At 45.7% G+C, this 22,670-nt stretch overlaps 1 protein-coding gene across 3 annotated transcripts in view; it reads left to right on the forward strand.

The window, feature by feature from the left end:
• Window positions 1–22,670, forward strand: part of LOC143511006 (double C2-like domain-containing protein alpha) — a 59,549-nt gene that overhangs the window by 17,754 nt on the left and 19,125 nt on the right. Inside the window, exons 1-4 of one of the 3 annotated variants that reach the window (XM_077000974.1) lie at window positions 6,595–6,950; window positions 15,793–16,120; window positions 16,679–16,758; window positions 17,942–18,016. In XM_077000974.1, the coding sequence (XP_076857089.1) occupies window positions 15,793–16,120; window positions 16,679–16,758; window positions 17,942–18,016 (483 nt within the window). In that variant the 5' untranslated portion in view covers window positions 6,595–6,950. Of the gene's footprint in view, window positions 1–6,594; window positions 6,951–15,788; window positions 16,121–16,678; window positions 16,759–17,941; window positions 18,017–22,670 lie in introns of those variants that run through there. The other 2 variants (XM_077000973.1, XM_077000975.1) reach the window with 2 other exon arrangements.

Raw genomic sequence — 22,670 nt, forward strand, 5'->3', positions numbered from 1 at the left:
CCTTTGACATACATACGACAACAAGCACAGGACATAGCACTTTTATAAAAATGTCAGGTCATCTAATGCCAGAAACATCCACCTGCCTGCTGAGGGTGTGTCAAACAACATAATGCTGAACGTAGCCTAACTTTTCTGGAAGTTGAAAACAAAGATGTCCACTAGATAGCGTACATTGAATGCTAATATAAACATCAGATTAAAGGGACCCAGTTAAAGTGTTGTGACTTTGTTCAATTAAAACGTAATAAAAATTCCAGTAATGTACCAGATATGAGGCAGCATTCTACAAATCCACCTTTATTAGGCCAAGGCACTTCACACGTTCAGCATCTTATGAGTGTAGACAGGGTTATTTGTCGCGTGGAGTAGATGTCACTGTTCATTACATCTCGGGGGAATTGGGGCTATTTACAAAAAACCCAGAAGAGCGAGAGAGTTAAGCCACAAAGCGTCGGCTGGACAGGAGTTCAACTGGTGTATGAAGTAAAGGAAGTGATGTGGTTCAAAACAGGCGCAGGTACCTGTGAAGGGAAACCTGCAAGACATGGGATCAAATCCTAGAGCCAGTCAGTCTGAGAAAAACTGAACGCATTTTCACATGGATTCACATTAATGGACTTATTCCTCTCCTTCTACTGGGTGTGCAGAGGAATCCTGATGTGAAGTGGTGCTTAAGACTCACCGTTTCTTTACACATTCACACAAGTTTGTTGCTTTTTGTTGTTGTTTTTCTTGTTTAACCACCCTGCTCATGTGTCCCCATATCGTGTCAGTGTCACTGCTGAAGTCAAGTCTGACAAGTCCAGTTGTCAGAATTTGACTGTGATTAATGGGTTAGAGGGTGGATGCATGCCAACGGATGGGCTAAAGGTCTAAAGGTGTATGAGAAATGCAGCCACAACAGTGGTGTACCCCAGAAATGCAGCCACAACTGTGGTGTATCCCAGAAATGCCCCCACAACAGTGGTGTACCCCAGAAATGCAGCCACAACTGTGGTGTATCCCAGAAATGCCCCCACAACAGTGGTGTACCCCAGAAATGCAGCCACAAATGTGGTGTATCCCAGAAATGCAGCCATAACAGTGGTGTACCTCAGAAATGCAACAACAAGGGTGGTGTACCCCAGAAATGCAGCCACAACAGTGGTGTACCCCAGAAATGCAGCCACAACAGTGGTGTACCTCAGAAATGCAGCCACAACTGTGGTGTACCTCAGAAGTGCAGCCACAACAGTGGTGTACCCCAGAAAAGCAGCCACAACAGCGGTGTACCCCAGAAATGCACCCACAACAGTGGTGTACCTCAGAAGTGCAGCCACAAGAGTGGTGTACCCCAGAAATGCAACCACAAGAGTGGTGTACCCCAGAAATGCAGCCACAACAGTGGTGTACCCCAGAAATGCAGCCACAACTGTGGTGTACCCCAGAAATGTAACCACAAGGGTGGTGTACCCCAGAAATGCAGCCACAACTGTGGTGTACCCCAGACATGCACCCACAACTGTGGTGTACCTCAGAACTGCAAACACAAGGGTGGTTTACCCCAGAAAAGCAGCCACAACTGTGGTGTACCCCAGACATACACCCACAACAGTGGTGTACCTCAGAAGTGCAGCCACATCAGTGGTGTATCCCAGAAAAGCAGCCACAACTGTGGTGTACCCCAGAAATGCACCCACAACAGTGGTGTACCTCAGAAGTGCAGCCACAACAGTGGTGTACACCAGAAATGCAACCACAAGGGTGGTGTACCCCAGAAAAGCAGCCACAACTGTGGTGTACCCCAGACATGCACCCACAATAGTGGTGTACCTCAGAAGTGCAGCCACAACAGTGGAGTACCCCAGAAATGCACCCACAACTGTGGTGTACCCCAGAAATGCACCCACAGCATTAATGTGCCTCACAGCAACCCAAGCAAATGTGAGAGCATAGTGGATGTTTGCAGTGTAGTGGCAGGTGAGTGACTTTCCACACACAATTTGGGTTGTGCACAGTGTCCATAGCTGTAACAGTAATAGCCTGAGAGGGGACACAGGGAGACTGTGTGTGTGTGGCAGACTACCACACGTGTGTAGAAGCTGGGCTACCCACGCATAACAAGACATGCAGTATAAAGTACAAAGCATTGTGGCTGTACTGAGGAGAGAAAGTAAATGCATAATGCATGATCAAGACGATCAGCTCAACACTGACAGTACCGTGAGAGAAGCAACATATGGTGCTGAAGGAGTCTCAGATATCACATATGAATATGCATATTAAACAGGAATGGTTTAAAATATGCATATTAAACAGGAATGGTTTTAAGTGGCTGTGAATAATTTGAAAGGTTGTGCTGTTTTTCTTTTTGTTTTTATAACAGCTTTTAGAGGTGCATTGCTCCAGATCTTGTCAGGTTAAAACAATGTTTTTTTGGGTAGTGGTGGCGGAGGGGGTGGATGGGGGTTGTTTTTTGTTCTTTTAACAAGCACAGCATGCACTCTCAGGAAATGTTGAAGGGAAACTGTATTGGCAGGTTAAAAATTCCCACCTCAATAGTTTCAAATGAATTTTGAACAATAGCGGGCTGACATTGCTAGCAGGCGAGAAGCAGCCAAGAAGCTTTTCCTTAGTCCTGTCAGCACAACGCCCTCACAGCAGAAGCATGTTCCTCAGGCTGTGAGTCCCAACCAAAACAACATCTATATTCTCGATCCAGGAGTATAAACATGCACTGAAGGTGTTAACATTTACTGTTAATTCTTCCACCTCAGTAAAATAGATGTAAAGATAGACTTCCTTCAAGGTATCATGATTATGATTCTTATTCTTGTGATTTAAATTCACTCCTGACAGACACACTGGATCACATTCTTCTTTACTCTACTGTACACTTCTAGAGCTGACACACCTTCGTTACATGGCAAAGTTGCATTAAGGAGTAATCTGTGCAAGTATATTACAGTGTAATCTCAATTCCACTAACATCCTAAAAAGGATTACAGTACAACCGAGCATGGAAGGATACTATTATGCTGGCCCATACTAGGGTGCTAGTGTGCTGGCGTATAATAGGGTGCTAGTGTGCTGGCATATTCTAGGTTGATAGTGTGCTGGCGTATAATAGGGTGCTAGTGTGCTGGCGTATAATAGGGTGCTAGTGTGCTGGCATATTCTAGGTTGATAGTGTGCTGGCGTATAATAGGGTGCTAGTGTGCTGGCGTATACTAGGGTGCTAGTGTGCTGGCGTATAATAGGGTGCTAGTGTGCTGGCATATTCTAGGTTGATAGTGTGCTGGCGTATAATAGGGTGCTAGTGCGCTGGCGTATAATAGGGTGCTAGTGTGCTGGCGTATAATAGGGTGCTAGTGTGCTGGCATATTCTAGGTTGATAGTGTGCTGGCGTATAATAGGGTGCTAGTGTGCTGGCGTATACTAGGGTGCTAGTGTGCTGGCGTATAATAGGGTGCTAGTGTGCTGGCGTATACTAGGGTGCTAGTGTGCTGGCGTATAATAGGGTGCTAGTGTGCTGGCATATTCTAGGTTGATAGTGTGCTGGCGTATAATAGGGTGCTAGTGCGCTGGCGTATAATAGGGTGCTAGTGTGCTGGCGTATAATAGGGTGCTAGTGTGCTGGCATATTCTAGGTTGATAGTGTGCTGGCGTATAATAGGGTGCTAGTGCGCTGGCGTATAATAGGGTGCTAGTGTGCTGGCGTATAATAGGGTGCTAGTGTGCTGGCATATTCTAGGTTGATAGTGTGCTGGCGTATAATAGGGTGCTAGTGTGCTGGCGTATACTAGGGTGCTAGTGTGCTGGCGTATAATAGGGTGCTAGTGTGCTGGCGTATGCTTGGCCTTTACACCCTTCTTCTCTATTCTGCTTCTTTGTTTTTCATGCCATCAGTAATGTGTCACAGTGATGTGACTTCAGCAACAGGTATAAAAGAGTTTGTGACTGCAAATACATGTATGAAAATGACATGCAACTTTAATTAATCTGGGTGCACTTCAAATGCAAACCAAGACCCTGGTTCTCCAGCCTTTATATATGGAAATGTATCCCCCTGCTTTCAATAGAGCTCTGCCTTCAAAGACATACACAAGCAGAACAGGGGAGCAATAAACACAAGGAGACAACAACACACCAGTGGGCTGCCATGAATAATGATGTCATCCATCAGCACTACTCTGACCTGTCTCTGAGGGACTAGACTAATTACTTCACATCTGAAATTTATTGCAAAGGAAGCTACATCCAAGGCAAAAAGAACTTATATTGGATGATTATCGAGTGTAAACCAAATGATGTACATTTCTAAATTTCTAAAGAAATGCAATATAAACTTGGGTTTACAAAATTGTGTGCAGGCCCTCCAAAATTGTGTGCAGGCAATTTCATTTTGGTCCAGTTACATTTATTTTTGTGAATACGCATCACAGTGGCCAGTGCGAAAAATAAAATCGGCCCAAGTATGGAGGCACGGGGGAGCAAAGTGTGACAGCAGCAGCTCGAACACGTGTTTCCCTCATACATAAGAAAGAATCAAATGGAGCGAAGCAGGAATCCATGTCGTCAAATCCTTTTCTGAGGTAGTTTGTCTTGCCCTAATGCTTTGGTAACTTTATGAGTCTGGTTTGCTCATTAGAAATCCCCAAGGAACCATTACAATGAGAAAAAAGTCTCTCTAAACCTCAAACTGCCCAGATCCAACCCACCAGACTCCACCCAGTTGACCCCTCCCACCAGACTCCACCCAACTGACCCCTCCTACCATACTCCATCCCTCCAAAACAGGCACAAGACTCAATTCACTATGTCTGCAGTCATGATGGTTTTACATGTTGATCACCCTTGTTGCCTAGCAACTGAGCTGCGGACTACACAGGGTGGTGTAAAACTAAATAACATTAATGTTCATTATTGGTGTAGTTAATATTGTTTAAGTTTGTCACAGGCTGCTGTCTATGTAACTAACTGTCTCAAAACTACTGTGGAATCTGTAAGGACTAATGTGTGTTTTTTACGATTTTTTTTTTTCATTTTTAAACGTCTCACTACAGTTTTGTATTTGAAGACTAAGGAGTCATTTGTGGAATCACAGATTTCCTCCGAGGAGAAGCATTGTCCTAGGACATCTCCAACTCAATCGAGTATTACTGTAGTTGTAATGATGTTTAATTCATGACAGTAACTGACTTGTTATTTTCTGACTGTCGTACTGCTTTGTATTGTTATGAGGTGGCAGCAGATCTCTTGAGGATTTGCTACCCAGAGATGCGGAAGAGAGGAATCGTGCACCTGTGCTCCTGTGCTGGGTTGATGGATGACTGCTTGTGAAATTTGGCCGTGCGTGGTGTTAGCAGCACAGGAAGCGTTGGCATCCGTCTCAGACTCTGGCACACGAGTGGTCACAGGCTGTCGATACGTCACCACTGTCAGTGATGGCACACCGATGAACCCATTCAAATCCAGTTTTGAACGTCTCAATGTGTCAGTTCAAATGCTTGAACATAAAGTGGTGTGTGAGTGTGTGTGCGCACTCCCAGAAGGATACAGAGCTCATGAGCTACTTACGTGGAGCGTCTGCTGTCTCAGATACTGCTGGAGGAAAAGACGTTTCTCATTCTCCTAATTCCCCCAACACTCCAACACCCCCAGGTCCTCAATTCCCCCTAACACCCCAAGACCCTCAATACCCCCCACACCCCCAACACCCCATGACCCTCAATACCCCCCAAAACCCCATGACCTTCAATACCACCCCCCACACCCCCAACACCTCACGACCCTCAGTAACCCCACACACCCCTTCACCATCACTCCGGCAACTCCTGGAAGTAATGCTGAAGCTTCAGAATGTGTGTGTGTGTGTGTGTGTGTGTATGTGTGTGTGTGTGTATCTTTGTGCCATACTTCTGTGTGTGTGTGTAGGTCTTTGTGTGTGTGTATGTGTGTGTGTGGGTATCTTTGTGCCATGTGTGAGAGCAGCATGAATGTGTGTCTGTGTGTCTAACAGAGAGATAAGAAAGGATTAGTTTCCTAAAAAAACTGTGAACAAATGGTGATAAATAGCACAGAGGAGCGTGTTACTGAGACAGAGGTGCCATTACTGTAATTATACCCAGAGAGTGAGCGTCAGGTCCTGGCACAGAGCAGGGTGACAATGAGAGGAGGGTGAGCACACGCTCACTCTGAGAGGAAGGGTTACCCGGGCATCCAACCTCACGGTGAAATGAGGGGAGGAGAGGAGAGGAGAGGAGAGGGGAGGAGAAGGGAGGAGAGGAGAGGGGAGGGGAGGAGAAGGGAGGAGAGGAGAGGGGAGGAGAGGGGAGGAGAAGGGAGGAGAGGGGAGGGGAGGAGAAGGGAGGAGAGGAGAGGGGGGAGAGGGGAGGGGAGGGGAGGAGAAGGGATGAGAGGAGAGGGGAGGAGAGGGGAGGGGAGGAGAAGGGATGAGAGGAGAGGGGAGGAAAGGAGATGAGAGGGAAAGAGAGGGGAGGAGAGGGGAGGGGAGGAGAGGGGAGGAGAGGAGAGGAGATGATAGGGGAGGAGGAGAGAGGAGTGGGGAGGAGATACAGGCACGTACACATACCATACTCTCTAGGAATTCCTGCCCACTCTTGCAGCTTGTTTTGCCCTTGTTGTAAATCTGCTCTTTCCTCCCTGTTTTGTTCTGTTTTTTTCTTATGTGTTGATAAGTTATTGACACTAAACCTGACAGAGGAATAAGCAACTTTTCATCTGTCCCTCTATCTCTCTGTCGCCCCCTCTCTCTCACTCTGTCACCCTCTCCCTTTCTCTCTCTCTCTCTCCCTCTCTCACTCACTCTCTCTTCCTGCCGGGGGTTCTTGCCTCATTTTATCATCTCATCTCGTCCTCCTCCTCTTACCACCTGTTAGTCCAAGCTCAGGCGCTCTGGAATTCAGTCGTCTAGGAGAAGTTTTCACCTCGAGCTGATCTCAGAGGTAAGAAAAGCCTTGGCACGTGTCTCTGCGCTGCCACTCACACACTCGCGCCGTTTCTTTGGTGTGAAGTCATTCTGGTTTTGTCCTTTCCTGTACCCACATGTTTGCCAAGGGCTGCGTCCCTGAGGTGGTCTACCTGTGTGTCAGCGCTCACTGTCCTGCTGCGGCTTGTCAGTCTCTCTTTTGTCTCATATATCTCTTGTATATCTTTTGTATATCTTGCATATATCTCATATATATCTCGTATATATTATCCCATATCTTGTATATCTCGTAAATCTCCTCACCAGTCCTGCATGACTCTTTGCATCCTTCCGTAATGTTGATGAACCGAGATGTTTTGTTGCTTGCTGTCTTAATGTGAGTGCACTGGATCAGCCTCCAGCAGTGTGGTCACGCGTGGTCCTGCCTGCGTTTGGTACACGTGTGTACACATTTCCCCCTCTACATGTGCTGTCAGTTTAAAGCAACGTTATGTGCCACTGACCTGCCTTGGCTTGAGGAGGAAAGCGATTTATTGTGGATGTGCACACACACGTTGAGTCATATGTATTATTAGATGCAGTGTGGTGCTGTGGTCTCTTTTCCATACATACTTGCACACAAACACTCCTGTTGGTTCACATGAACTTGTTACGCTCTATAAATACTAGTACTTAACAGGCAGGTGCTGACACACGTGGAGGTTTGCTGTAATGATGTCATTTGCAACACTGTAATCTTAGTGTTGTGAATGACATTAGGATCTGTATTCGTAATCATATCCCCATAAATGATAAATATCAATAAATAATATGCTACTATTATACTGTAATGAAGAGTGTAATGAATATGACTGTAGTTAACCGTACAGGTGTGCCGTGCTCACAGTCATTTTACTAAGTTTAAACTCGTGTTATTTCCTCAGTGTTATTGGTGCTGGTGTTAATGCCCATGATGCCCCTCTGTGGTGTTAAGTGCTTAAGCAGGTGCATTAGCAATTTCCTCATTTGACTCTACACAAACTCCACATGATTCAGTCAGACAGGAACAGGCTGGAGTGGATTTGAGGCAAAGAGCAGAGCATCCAGGAGGATGAACAGATACACGCAGGAAACCAGAGAGAGAGAGAGAGAGAGAGAGAGAGAGAGAGAGAGAGAGAGAGAGAGAGAGAAGAGCAGAGTAGACGAGTGGAGTGACTGGGAGACTGAAAGAGAAAAAGAAAGACAGTGATGGTGGTGGTGGTGGTGGGGTGTTTTGGTTCACATGGTGCTTCCATTTTTTTCCTATTGGCCATTTTTATTCCCAGAATGCCCTCTGTCAGCACACTTGTGTCACATCACACCAACGTGGAGTTACAAATAATAGTATTTGAATAATAGTTACAGCTCCCTGTGTGCCTAGATGTCATGGATGAGACGTATTGCTCTTGTGCTATATATTAGTAAACTGCCGTTATATAATAGAACTCGTTTAGCAGATGTGTCACATGCAGCTCCTCTGAATACAGAGATGTGAGCAGCCCCGTGACAGCTAGTGGCAAGACAGAGCAGGACAGCTGTGATGACACAACTGCCCTCGGTCTCTGATGCTTTCGCTTGCTGTGTCTGTCCTCCGAGCCGAGCCCGCTAGTCTCCGCCACATGCTGCTCCCCAGGCGGTTCTGTCACTGCGCTGCGTTACAGGCTCGTGCTGCTCCTCTGGAGGGGTTGCTCTCCTCTGTAGTGATGGAGGTGACGTATGTGCTGCAGGACGGCCCGTTCCTCTGCTGACAGCGTGGACATTTGCGCTTTTTCCTCTTGCATTTACACTCGTGCAGCTGGTGTACCCCTCTTCTTCCTCTCATCCACTGATGAGCTAATTAAGGTCCATTGAGCCCACTGACGTTCCCAGTTTGCTAGGATAGTTGGAGTTTATATTGTCTGCATGGGCTGTCAACACCGTTAGATCCTTTGAAAGGTCTTAGGGAGCCGAGGGAGCTTTATCCATAGTCACTCCGTCATTTCACCCAGCCAAGCTGAGAGCAGCACTGGGACATTTGATTCTGATGTTGCTATGATTCTGTTGACATGTTTCTCAGTTATTGGAAACTACCTGTTGGAACTACCTGCTGGTACTTTCCTGCATGATTCCGTTTTGGTCGTTTTGGTCAAGCTTTTATGTACCATCTGTCTGCTCTGCAACCGAGATGCCTCACCTGGATATCACAACCAGCTTTCACAACCAGCTGATCTGTAAAACAAAATGATCTTTCTTCAAATGAACTGCTGGATGAATACATTTCTCTTTTGAATACACCTTTTTCATATCAGACCTAATGGAGACTTATTTCTTTCTCTCAATACACTCTTCATTTTAACATGCATGTAGCCTATTAGAACTTTAGGTTACCTTTCCATTCTGCTTTTATAATTTTATAATTTGAAAAGCAGGCTCAGTATGATTTGAAATATGAACCAAAGTTAATAGACCCCAGCACCTAGACCAAAGATAATAAACCACAGCACCCAGACCAAATATAATAAACCACAGCAACTAGATCAAATATAATAGACTACATCACCTAGACCAGTGTTAACAGATCACATCACCTATACCAAAGTTAATAGACCACACCACATATACCATCATAAAAGACCGCACCACCTAGATCAACAGCCTTTTCACCACAGTTTCAAACGCATCCCCAGAGGACGTCCCACCCTGATCTGGACACAGGGGGACGGATGTGATACACAGGCACCAGTCACCAGGTCCGACACCGACAGAGATTCACACTGATGAGCTGTTACGAGAAACTTCCTTCATCATTAACAAGTGCCCTGATGCAGGAAGGCCAACACCATCATGGACACAGCAGACTGATGCTCCCTTGTCTGAAGGAAGGCAGCCTAATTTGCTGCAGCCTAAAGAATGTAGCGGTGCTGAGGGACCCAATCGTCGGAGACATGTTTGTTGTCAGGGAAGGTGCCACTAACACGCTTCAGGGATTGGGTGAGACTGGAATGGGTGTGCGGGACTTGTGTGCAGGAGGGAATTTAGGTGCTCAGATCAAACTTGATTTTACGACCCACTGTGCACAGCAACTTTTAAACAGTGGTGTTCCATCATTCTCATATCCAAACCTTTAATCCTGAGATCTTCAGGGCATCACACACAACAAATCCCACACACAGTTTCTGTGAAAAAGCCAGAATGACACAGGGTGCAGTTATCCGTCATCCTGCTGCTAATCTCAGTACTCTGGGGGTCTGATCTCCAGTCTCGGTAGCTTGCTGTCTCTGTGCTCAACACACATGGTTTAGTTCCTCATCGAGTTCTTCGTCAGGTGGACCAGGTGTGATGGGGCCATAGAAGCAAACTGGGGCAGGATGGGATCCAAAGACCACCACCCTGGGGTATATAATTATAGTTATCCCCATGCTAACTTTGACTATGTCATGGCTTTGTTTGACTGTGCCATGACTTTGTTTGACTATGTCATGAGTTTGAGTATGTCATGAGTTTGACTGTGTCATGAGTTTGACTATGTCATGACTTTGTTTGACTGTCATGAATTTGACTATGTCATGACTTTGTTTGACTGTGTCATGACTTTCACTATGTCATGACTTTGTTTCACTATGACTTTGTTTGTGTCATGACTTAGACTGTGTCATGACTTTGTTTGACTATGACTTTGTTTGACTGTGTCATGACTTTGACTATGTCATGACTTTGTTTGTCTGTGTCATGACTGTTGAGAGCTGTACAGTGAATACTGGCCACTGAATATCTTTGTGTCACTTTGTCAACATGTCAGTTGAATGTCAGGTCCAATCATGTAGAATTTTTTATGGAACGTTTTCTTTTTAAATCATGTGACCCATTTGACTCCTTGTCTTTGTGCTGTGCAGTTTGCAAGTTGAGAGTATTTTCTGAACATAAATTACACCTGAAAAATTACACCTCAGGCATAAGTTCGAAACAATACACACACACGCACGCACGCACACACTCGCACGCACGCACACACGCACGCACGCACGCACGCACTCACACACACACACACACACACACATGCACACACTCGCACACACACACTCCCACACACACACACACACACACACACACTCACACAGGTGCATCCACACATTTACACAGACTGCTAGGTCCCACTAGAGGCAGGAGCCCACATTTAATAAAATAAAATAAAAAAACCAAATCATAACCTTGATCATAAATAATGGCTGGAGACAAAGTGATGGTCGAGCAGATAATACACAACAACGGTTTTGCCAAGCAAAGGTGTAGAATACAGGCTGAGAATGTAGGACAGGGCTATGGCTGGAAAAATGACACCTTCATCAGAGATATCACAACAGAGAAATACAGGATAGAAAACAGTGTAAATAGAGAATAGAGTGTGGCTGTCCCCAGGGTGGTAAGGAGAAGAACAGAAGAACAGTAGGACACCTCAACTCAATAGTTCTTGAGGCAACTCCTTTGTTGTATACCCTGTTGGTATCAGTACAGTCCATCTGTTGCTCTCTACCATCCTGAATGATGACTCACAGCCAGCTGAGCGATTACATTTTTTGCACGATAAAACACAAGTATGAACCAAGTCAGGTGAGCAGGCGTGTCCTGCAGGAGAAGGTCAAATGTACCTGGCTTGAGTTTCCATGTGTTGCTGAAGCTGCTGGAGTGTTGGGCTGCTGGAATGTTGGGCTTTTGGGCTGTTGGAGTGTAGGGCCTTTGGAGTGTTGGGCTGCTGGAATGTTGGGCTGTTGGCCTTTGATAGATAGGTCAGAATTCAAGATACCCTTGAGCCAGACTACAACTAAACTACAGGAATCAATGTCATTACCTAGTACTGCAAATAAACATAGGCTCACTTAAACAACAGGAATTAAAACTTATACATAGGAGCACAAATAACCATAAACAGATAAACATACAATTTAAGTACAAGGACAACAAGTGCTATCTGCGCTGTTAGTGCTCATATAAGTACTCAACAAATAGGTGAGAGTCTACGTTTGAAGACGGCAAGAGAGTCTGCAATCCGAGCAACGATGATGACAGATGTGTGTACAGTGATCATCACACTGTTCTTACACTGTTCAGTGTATTTCAGCATATTATAAATGAGACCATAACTCTGCTCCCTCACTACAAGCCCAGGAGGGCAGGAAGTGCGGGCAGCAGGGTGAGGTGGACAGTTGCATCTGCCCTAGTTCAAGGTTTCCCCAGAGAGCCACCGTGAGGAAAGCGGGTTTCCCACAGCTAGGTGGTACCTAGTGACCTAGTGTCTTTGGAGAGTCTCCAGCAGTGGTTAGTAAGTACGTAAGTAAAATCTATTCATAGAGCACTATTCATAGACAAATGCCACAAAGTGCTTTACAATGCTAAAATACAATAATCAATACGAGATGTATGTACAAGCATCTTTAACCCTGGCTTTGCAACTATAGACCTCAATTTACAAATATTCCTCAACTGGTAAAAACAGCTACTTGTCAGCTACTTTAAATGAGAGTCAAACAACAACGACTGGTCAAATATTACACCCAAATTCCACAGCCTAGACTACCCATGGGACTGCAGTGTTGCAGTTAAAGTGGAGGTCTCAGGAGCACTGGAGTTAAAGTGGAGGTCTCAGTAGCACTGGAGTTAAAGTGTAGGTCTCAGGAGCACTGGAGTTAAAGTGGAGGTCTCAGTAGCACTGGAGTTAAAGTGGAAGTCTCACGAGCGTTGCAGTTAAAGAGGACGTCTCAGGAGGCGGAGTGGAGGTTGCTTCAGTAAAAATCTTTGAACAATCAGTTAGCATTTCTAAAGTTTCAGAGACTAGATAGCCTATACACCTATTGGCTCTGAAGAGCTAAGAGTTCTGCATATAGCATTCCAGCTTTGAGCTGTGGATAAGTGTGAAGTGCTGATTCATCATCTTTTCACTTTATTGTGATTGCAGAACTTTTCAGGGCTTTTCAGGAATGATTTCAAATAGTGAATTAGTTGTCAACACATTAACACACCTGCATCTATTATATATGTGGACATTTCCCAAAAATATTCATTTAAGATCAGTCCAGCAGAATAATTCTTGGGATTTGGTTGCTGAGGAGAATGTCTCTGGACATGAAATACATCAATATCACATCACAATCACTATGGCCCAGTTGGCAAAGCCATCTAAGCACAGCTCGTTCTTGGTGGATGCTGTAATGAAGACTATCCTGAAGATGAGTGTGGTCGTAATCCTCCAATGGTCTTAATCCCATGAGGGTTAGCATGAGAATGTCTTACTTGCACATACGATGTTGCTGGCATGTCATCCCTTCCATTTTGAATGGGGTTGAAATGATGCATAATGAATTATGCATTATTCTAAGAAAAGTTTACATGATATATATGTACATATATTAATAAATATGTGCATATTTGCACATATTTATGCACATCTGGAGAGTCCTACTCCCAGACCACAATGTCTGTAGTGATAACCATAATGAATCTTTAGGAACTGGTTATATGCAATGTACAGTAATTTGTCCTCAAGGCTTCTAGATTAAACATGAACAGAACATTTCAGATGTGTATATATATATATATATATATATATATATATATATATATATATATATATATATATATATATATATATATATATATATATATATAATATCCATTACTACTCCATCCCTACTTTATGCTCCATTCCTCCTCCATTACTACTTGACTTGAGTGTACTTGGAAAACAAAGCTGACAATGAAGTCAGTGATAATGATTCAGAGGGTTCATCTAATGCAGAAACACTGTGTGTGTGTGTGTGTGTGTTGTGTGTGTGTGTGTGTGTGTGTGTGTGTGTGTGTGTGTGTGTGTGTGTGTGTGTGTGTGTGTGTGTGAGAGAGAGAGAGAGAGAGAGAGAGAGAGAGAGAGAGAAAGAGTGGGCGTGTCCTGCCTGCTGGGAGACCAGGTGAACCGGTGATAAGTGATAAAACATTAGTATTCTTATCGCTGACATCAAATCAGATTTACTCTACATGAAAATTTAAATCTGAGAACAATATCATGGATGATTTGCTGAAGTGACGAGCAGGTAAATGGTGAAGAGGAGAACTGGTCCCTGGGGCACTCCTCGAGTAACTGGACCAGAGACATGTGACTTCCACTAATAAGTGCTGTCTGTTAGTGCAGTATGATATGAACCAGGGATCCATTTGTCTGTTATGTTCATGCTTTGCTTTATGGAACATGCAAAGTCTGCAAACCAGGGCTTAATTTGAGCCGGATCCTGCCGGAACAGGATCTGGGAACTCTTTCATTTTGAAGCGTGCGTTCCGGGAACTGTCTGCCTCGATCCGGCAAAATATAAAATATTATACCGCCAGTGTAACAATTTACGCTTGCGTTCTGGCAACGTTTGATTTACAAATTAAGCCCTGCTGCAAACCACATCAATACGCACACACGCACACACACACACACACACACACACACACACACACACACACACACACACACACACACACACACACACACACACACACACACACACACACACCTTCACGTGCCTGTATGACCTCCCTACAACACCTGGGCATACTCCTGATGAGGTGGCAGATGTTCTCCTGAGGAATCTCCTCCCAGACCTGGATTAAAGCGTCAGTCAACTCCTGGACAGTCTGTAGTACAACATGGTGTTGGTGGATGGAACAAGACATGATGTCCCAGATGTGCTTGATTGGATTCAGGTCTGGGGAACAGGCAGACCAGTCCATAGCATCAGTGCCTTCATCATGCAGGAACTGCTGACACACTTCAGCCACATGAGGCCTAGCATTGTCCTGCAATCCCAGGGCCCACTGCACCAGCATATGGTCTCACAATGTGTCCGAGTATCTCATCCCGGTACAGGGTACAGGGTATCAGGGTATCAGGGTACCTCAGGCTAGCACATGGAGGTCTGTGCGGCCCTCTGCAGGCAGCAGAACGTTCTCCTTGGTGTTTCCAGACTCTATCACGTCTGTCATGCTCAGTATGAACCTGCTCTCAACCGTGAAGAGCACAGGGCGCCAATGGCGAATCTGCCAATCTCAGTGTTCTCTGGCAAATGTCAATCTCCCAGCATGGTGTTGGGCTGTAAGCACATGCCCCACTTGTGGACGTCAGGTCCTCATACCACCCTCATGGAGTCTGTTACTGACAGTTTGAGCAGAAACGTGGATATTAGTGGCCTGCTGGAGGTCAATTTGCAGGGCTCTGGCACAGCTCCTCCTGTTCCTCCTTGCACAATGGAGGAAGTAGCAGTCCTGCTGTTGGGTTCTTGCCCTCCTACGGCCCCCTCCATGTCTCCTGGTGTACTGGCCTGTGTCCTGGTATCTGCTCCATGCTCTGGACACTGCTGACAGACACAGCAAACCTTCTTGCCACAGTTCGCATTGATGTGCTATTTTGGATGAGCTGAGACACTTCTGTGGGTGAGAGATGCTACTTCTAAGGGGAGAGAACTGACAAAATGCCAAAGTGACCAAAACATCAATTAGAAAGGATGAGAACAGAGAAAAGGTCTGTGGTCACCACCTGCAGAACCACTCCTTTATAGGGACTGTCTTGCTAATTGCCTCTCATTTCTAGAAGTTGTCTGTTCAATTTGCACAAGAGCAGGTGAAATTGATTCACAATCGGTGTTGCTTCCTAACTGAACAGAGAAGTGTGGTTGACTTGGAGTTACATTGTGTGCATTTTCTAAATTCAAGAATAGTTGTTTATTGTCAGTAGGTCAGATCACTGTTGATTGTCATCACTGAGTAATTGTCAGAATCATTTTAGCTCATTTGATCACCTGTCTGTTGCCTTCTTTGTCTGTTTTTTCAGCTAGATGACGGTGCAGAAAGGAAAAAGAATGACCATCTCCATCCAGGAGCACATGGCAATTAATGTCTGCCCTGGCCCCATTCGACCAATCAGGCAAATCTCTTCTTACTTTCCCCGCCTCTCCCCTACATCTTCGCTTTCTGATTCGCTGTCGCCAAACCAGGCGGGGTTTCCTTCCACAACATGTCCAGCTGGAGGAGCGGCACTGGCGGCAGGAGGCGGTCTTCTCTCTCCCGTCTCTCCAGGCCTGGCAGGAGGCGGAGGGACACTGTCTCTGCTGAGCAGCGTGGACACGTCTGTGGAGATTGACAGCGGTGACAGTGATGACAACAGTGAGTGTGGTGCACACCGTAGCTGTGGAGAGCTCGTCTCCATCATGCAACTACAGGTTCTGCAGTGACCTTTAGATATGTCAGCCTGTCTGTGGAGCCGAGTGGACTGTGTCCGGTTGCTCACGTGTTCAACATCGTGATCAGCTCTGTCAGAGCATACTCATGGGCGCTTGAAATGCACTCCCTTCTGCCTGGAGTTTATTACCATTTGTCCACTGTTGAAGCACTACAGCAGGTGATGTAATTAGGCTACTAGCTGATGAATTAACTGATGACAGAACACTAAGTGCTAACAATATCTACATAGTATGTAGTATGGGGTTTTAAAAACCTTTCAATACAAAACACTGACAGTACACTGACATACAACACTGAATGGGTTCAACACATTAATGTTTTCTGAATGTGGCTTCAGCATCCGTATCCAACAGTGTAAACACACATGCGCCATCTTGTATTAAATAAGGCCATATGTCTCCAGAAGTAGGAAACGTTTTGTTCTATGCCGTTAATGTAATGTGTTGCGTGAGTTGTGTGTGGCCTGGTTGTCGTGTGCAGCCTCTTTAGGTACGCTGGAGTTTGACCTGCTCTATGAGTCGGCCAGCAGTTCCCTGCACTGCACCATCCTCAGAGCCAAGGTACCCACACCACTCCTGCTTCCTGCTTCCTGCTTCCTGCGATGTCCATGACGTTCACTCCATCACTCTGTGCTCCAAGGCACCTGGAGAGGAATGATTCTTATTCCCCTGAGATGAATGCTGAGCTGAAGCCACAGATTTGATTAGGGAATGACGCCCAGATTTCTTGTTTGATCACACAACTTTTCTGCAGTTTTTTCACAGAACTATAATTTTCTAGCATTTAGAGATTTTGTCCCAGCATGTAAACCAGGACACAGAGCGCATGAGCACTGGCTCCCTGCCAGAGTTCCTCTCCCCTGAACAGCATCTTTACACCACAGATCTACATTCACAACATAGCTGTTGCCTTTAGAATTACCTTAATACTGGACACTGGTTATATTGGATTAGGAGCTAGTAGATCTCCATTGGCAGGGGTGCAACTTTCCCCCGCTATATCACTTCACTAATTTCATCCATGATTAAAGTTGGTCCGTTACAATATTAACAGTTAAAAGTATTTTAACTCCATGATTCTTTAGGTCACTACAGTAGAATGATGCATCCAGAGTAAAGTAGCTCCACACTGCCGTAGTAAAGTGGTGTACTCTGCTCTGCTGTAGTGTAGTGATGTACTGAATTGGGGCAGGCTATAGACCTTAATGTCGACTGCCAGTACTAATGCAAACAGCCAGTCTATGCTAATGAGCTCAGATTGACAGGTCAGGGAGTCCTACATGCATCAAGCCCCGCCCCTAACCCCCTCCCCCAACCCTTAAGATGCAGAAGACATGTAGATGTATTTGACCATGCATAGAGCTGTTTCTGATTGATGAAAACCTTTCTGTTGTTTTTGTCTTAGTCGTCTGTGCTGTGTTGTCTGAGGAGAATCTTGTATAGTCCCATTTGTCAGTGAGAAAGCTAGTCATTAACTGATGATTACTAACCCCAACGGGCGGAAAAATCCCAAGGGTTCCCAAAGGATCCCAGTCTCTCAGGTTCAGGAGCATCTGGTTTTTGGCTTGTGAACACATTGAAGCACTCAGCAGAACCTGAGCCAGTGGGCCTGTTGCAGAGACACAGACATACATCGTCTGAACATGATACCGGGATGATCTGAATATGCTGTCTGTTACCAGGTTGTGTTTACGCACCTGTGCACACAGCTACATCTCTCTATCCCTCTCTTTCTCTGTTACAGGGTCTTAAATCCATGGATTTCAATGGTTTGGCTGACCCTTATGTGAAACTGCATCTGCTCCCTGGTGCCTGCAAGGTCTGATCTACTTCCTCCACTGTCAATCATGCTGTCCCCTCCCACTAAACAGCCACACAGCCATGACACTTTGTTACTGTCAATCATCCTGTCCCCTCCCACTTAACAGCAAAGTAACCTTGACAATCTGACAGTTGCATTCAACCTGTCCCCTGTCATTGAACAGTTAAGTAATTACTATGAAGGCATAAATGACATCATACTAACACTGATTCCCATGGCGATGGAGCAAGTCTAAAGCAAAATACTACTGTAGTGTCAGACATAGTTATGGTTTCATTATAATAGTCCATTCATACATTTACATTTTATGCCATTCAGTCGTCTACTCATGGAACGTATCCTAGCCTAGTCTAGCTCTGAGACTCCAGACTGCACAAACCCCCGGGTAGCTTCCTGTGAGAGAAAGAGCTGAATGCCTCATACGTTACAAAGGAGGATGAGACTGACTTCGATTTGAAACACGAGACTGCTGGGTGTCCAGTTATGACCTATGAGCATCAGACGGTGACCCCAGGGAGGTCCTGGGAGGGTCGGCAGTTCCTGGGATGTACACGACAACACACCATGACACAATGTGTTAAGCAAGCTGAGATACGCCTGGAAACCTGAGTGTCAGAAGATTGGAAGCCTGCTTATGTCTATAGGAAACAGTGTATTCCAAACAGCAGAGGAGAGAAACACACTGCACATTTATTGCATGTTTTCTTTTTGATCCAGTGCCGTAGTTCTATTATTAGCTCCATTAATAATATTCACCTGTAGAGTTTATTAGCCCTGTTCTCTCAGAAATATGCCAAGATCCATCTTGAGTTTGACGTTGTGAGTTTTAGATCACAGCAGTGTGCGTTGTGTGGCAGTGGAACAGATGTGGTGTATAGGTGAGAGGTGGGTGTATCGTGAGGGTCATGTTGACTTTGGAAAACGTTTCAACCTTGGCTCAAGACACATCCAGTCTGAGATGACTCTGCTCATTAATGTACAGATACCAGCCAGAGCCAGAACATGGAGTCACTCAAGATATTAAAGATATGTGAACAGCACAAAGGTATTATTACATTGTTAAACAAATTGTAATAATTCAGATTGGTGTCAGGACATTTCTTAGAGTTTTGTCACATATTTTCTTACAAGCAATTTTACTGGTAACATTTCAGCATAATTTCATTCCACTAATTGCGTGATTGCAGTGACGTGTGTTTAGCAGATCAAGGCCATATTGCACATACACATTTCCTAATTACTTATAAAAACCACCAACTACTGAACAAGCATCAATAGCATTGTTGTGAATGCCAAAGTTGGTGTTCTGTCTGTTCCTACACTCGCATGTTGAGAGCTGTCGTTTCACCCGGCTAGCTTGGTAGGGGTCATAGCACACCCTCCTTGACACACGCGCCCCCACACAGGGTATTTCGGGCATCAGAACCAGCAGTGTGAAGGCACGCCGTGTCCTGTCCCACGCTCTCTGTCCACATGGTGGGAAAAAAAGAGGAAGCCTTCAAAACACTTGACTGACACACTTCATGGAGTCTCATTAGTGTGAAGTAAAAACACACTTACACCCCACACGCACACTGTCCAATTTATTGCAGGCGCTGACATTTTAGGCGTTTTTAGTGTCAGAGTAATTGACTTCAGCCTTACTGTCAGTCTTGTTAGAGTCAATAACAAACAGTGAGTCAGAATGACGTTTGGAGGTAAGATTTCGTTTAGTTTATGTGACTCATGAACTGCAGCTGAATCCTTGGACTGCCTGTGATGTTTCTCCAGCATTAGCACAGATGTGCCCATCTGTTCTAGCTCTTCCTCATAAAGGTTAACTGCTTATTGTCTATAACCATGCTGACCAGCTCCATCAGAAAGCGTTTTATAGGCTCCTGAAGACTGTTGGGTCGTGATCGTGAGCTTCGTCTTTGATGATGTCATGCCTGATGATATCACTGGCTCTGACAGCCTGAGAGAGCAAAACCGGCCATACTCTCAGATGGAGGTGTGGCATACTTGCTCTGCCCTGTCAATCACGGTCACACTGGCCAATCACAGGTGTCTGTGAGATACGCATCAGAAAGTGCCAGCCTCTGAGTGTGTTACTCCACCCCCTGAGGCTAAATGTGTCACTGGTCTGTGTTTGACTCTGCGATGTGTCGTTGCAAATGATTCAATTTGGTGAAGACATTTTATTCCCTGCACAAGGGTTGTTAAATTTGCTTTTAGGGTGGAATTATATGTGGAGTCTGCCTGCAGCAATGGAATTCTCTTCTCTCTGCCGAAATCCCATAAAACATTGCTTCATCCATTTTTTATACAAATGAAAAAGTATTATCCCATAAAACATTGCTTCATCCATTTTTTTCTACAAATGAAAAAGTATTATTCTGGTCACCACTGGTGCTGCACGTGGAGTGCAGCCACGACGTTCCAAGCTAGTCACTCTGGATCGTGTGTCCGCCTAAACAAAACAAATGCCGCATTATAAATAGCATTTTCCAATACGAACACATTAAGGCCAACAAAAATTGTAACAAAGTAAAATATCCCACAAATGCAATTTATAGATCTTATACAGTATATTATGTTTAACTGGGATAGTGTAAATATGGCTTTAAATAATTTTTCTCAGACCCACGATTGTCCCACCTACCTGCAGCAATAGAATTCTCTTCCCTGCAGAAATCGCACAATACAAAACAGTCTCAAACCATTTATGCAGGATTTATTCTATTAAATTAACAATTTCTTAACACCGTTACACATGAACTGCACTTTGATAAGATATGATGACTGGCTGTATACTCCTTGGAGGAAGCATGTGACTGCCTTTCCCTGATTGACAGGGGAGACCAAAATGTGTGTCACGTTTAGCCCCTCCCTCCTCCCTAGTCCCGCCTAGCTTCCCCGTTCCCATTTGTTCCTCCCTCTGTCGGTCTTGTCCTCATCGTTAGCACAAACACCTGAGTCTCGTTTACCTCCCTTGTTTCAGTGTATTTAATCCCCGTGGTGTTTCACTCCCGTGTCGGTCTTTGTTTGTATTGCCCGCCTTTGCTCACCTCCATGCTCTGTACCTGTGTTGTTCCTTCGTTCCCTGTGTGCTGGTATGGTTAGTCCTAGCTCTGTCTTCCCTGTTGTATTCTCTTGTGTCTTTGCTTATTCATTTAGTTGTTCCTGGTTAGTTAGGTCTTCCCTAGTATTTTGTACCCCGCCTCCCTGTCACTCTGTTTTAGTTTCCTCGTTTGTCGTTGTTTCCGTCTACCAGTTTTCTCTTTTGCAGTTAAACCTTGTCGTAGCCTTCGTTTTGCCCCTTGGTTCGTATAGTTATCCCTGTGCGTTTAGTTTTGTTTTCCAGCTTTTTTCTGTCCTGTTTATATTTGTTGTTGTCATGCCTTTGAGTTGTTAGTTCGTCCGTTGTCGTGTGTAAAGGAGTCCTTTTAATTTCGGAGCCCTTCCTCATAGTGTGTTTATGTTCGAATATTTCTAGTAGTGTGTTCATTAGTGTTTTGTATAGTACGTTACTTAGTCGCCGTGTTTATAGTGTTATGTTCGATCTAGTGTGTCTTCTTCTACCCTTGGTTATTCTCTCTGGTCCCCTTTGGTTTCTGTTCTGTTTAATAAATTATCTTTTTTGCAATTGCGTCACACCCGCCCCCGTGAATCATTACAAAAAGACCGAACAGTTTAACATGACGCAGCAAGATCAGAAAACATTAATCTTACCGATTGAGCCGTTTAACATGGAATTGTTCATGGAACAATTAGACTCTGTCCAGTCTCTGCTCGTTAGAGACTCCGTGGGTAAGCCTGTGGCTCTACCCTCCTTATGCCTCTGTCCGGAGGAGTATGATGGCGAGAACGGGCATGTCAGGGTGTTTGTTTTTCAGAGTAAGGCCTATGTTCAGTTCCTCACGATCCCCACTCCATCGGAGGAGATACTGGTGCTGTTTTTAAGGTCTCTGCTGAGAGGAAAAGCCCTGGAATGGGCGAACATTATCCTGGCGCGTCGCGTTTCGGACGCATGGACAGTGGAGGGATTCTGTCAGCTACTGCTCGACAGGTTCGGTAAGGAGACAAGCAAGTCAGCTCCACGGGGAATACCTGCTGACCTGTTGGTCATAGACAGGATCAGGACCCCCGTGCACGTCGACTGCACTCCGGTGGCCATGTCCCACGACGTCGACTGCGCTCCGGTGGCCACGCCCCACGACGTCGACTGCGCTCCGGTGGCCACGCCCCACGACGTCGACTGCGCTCCGGTGGCCACGCCCCACGCCGACGACTGCGCTCCAGTGGCCACGCCCCACGCCGACGACTGCGCTCTGGTGGCCACGCCCCACGCCGACGACTGCGCTCTGGTGGCCACGCCCCACGCCGACGACTGCGCTCCGGTGGCCACCACGCTTCCTCCCGACGACGTCTGCGTGGCGACCACGCTTCCTCCCGACGACGTCTGCGTGGCGACCACGCTTCCTCCCGACGACATCTGCGTGGCGAACCCGCTTCCTCCCGACGACGTCTGCGTGGCGAACCCGTCGGCTCTCGACGACGTCTGCCCTGCGTTCCCGCCAGCTCTCGACGACGTCTGCCCTGCGTTCCCGCCTGCTCCCGACGGCGTCGCCTCAACGTCTCCGGCTCCCAAGCTCCCCAGGGCCTCCTCGGC

Source organism: Brachyhypopomus gauderio, chromosome 3 (genome assembly GCF_052324685.1).
Source record: "Brachyhypopomus gauderio isolate BG-103 chromosome 3, BGAUD_0.2, whole genome shotgun sequence".
NCBI lineage: Eukaryota > Metazoa > Chordata > Actinopteri > Gymnotiformes > Hypopomidae > Brachyhypopomus > Brachyhypopomus gauderio.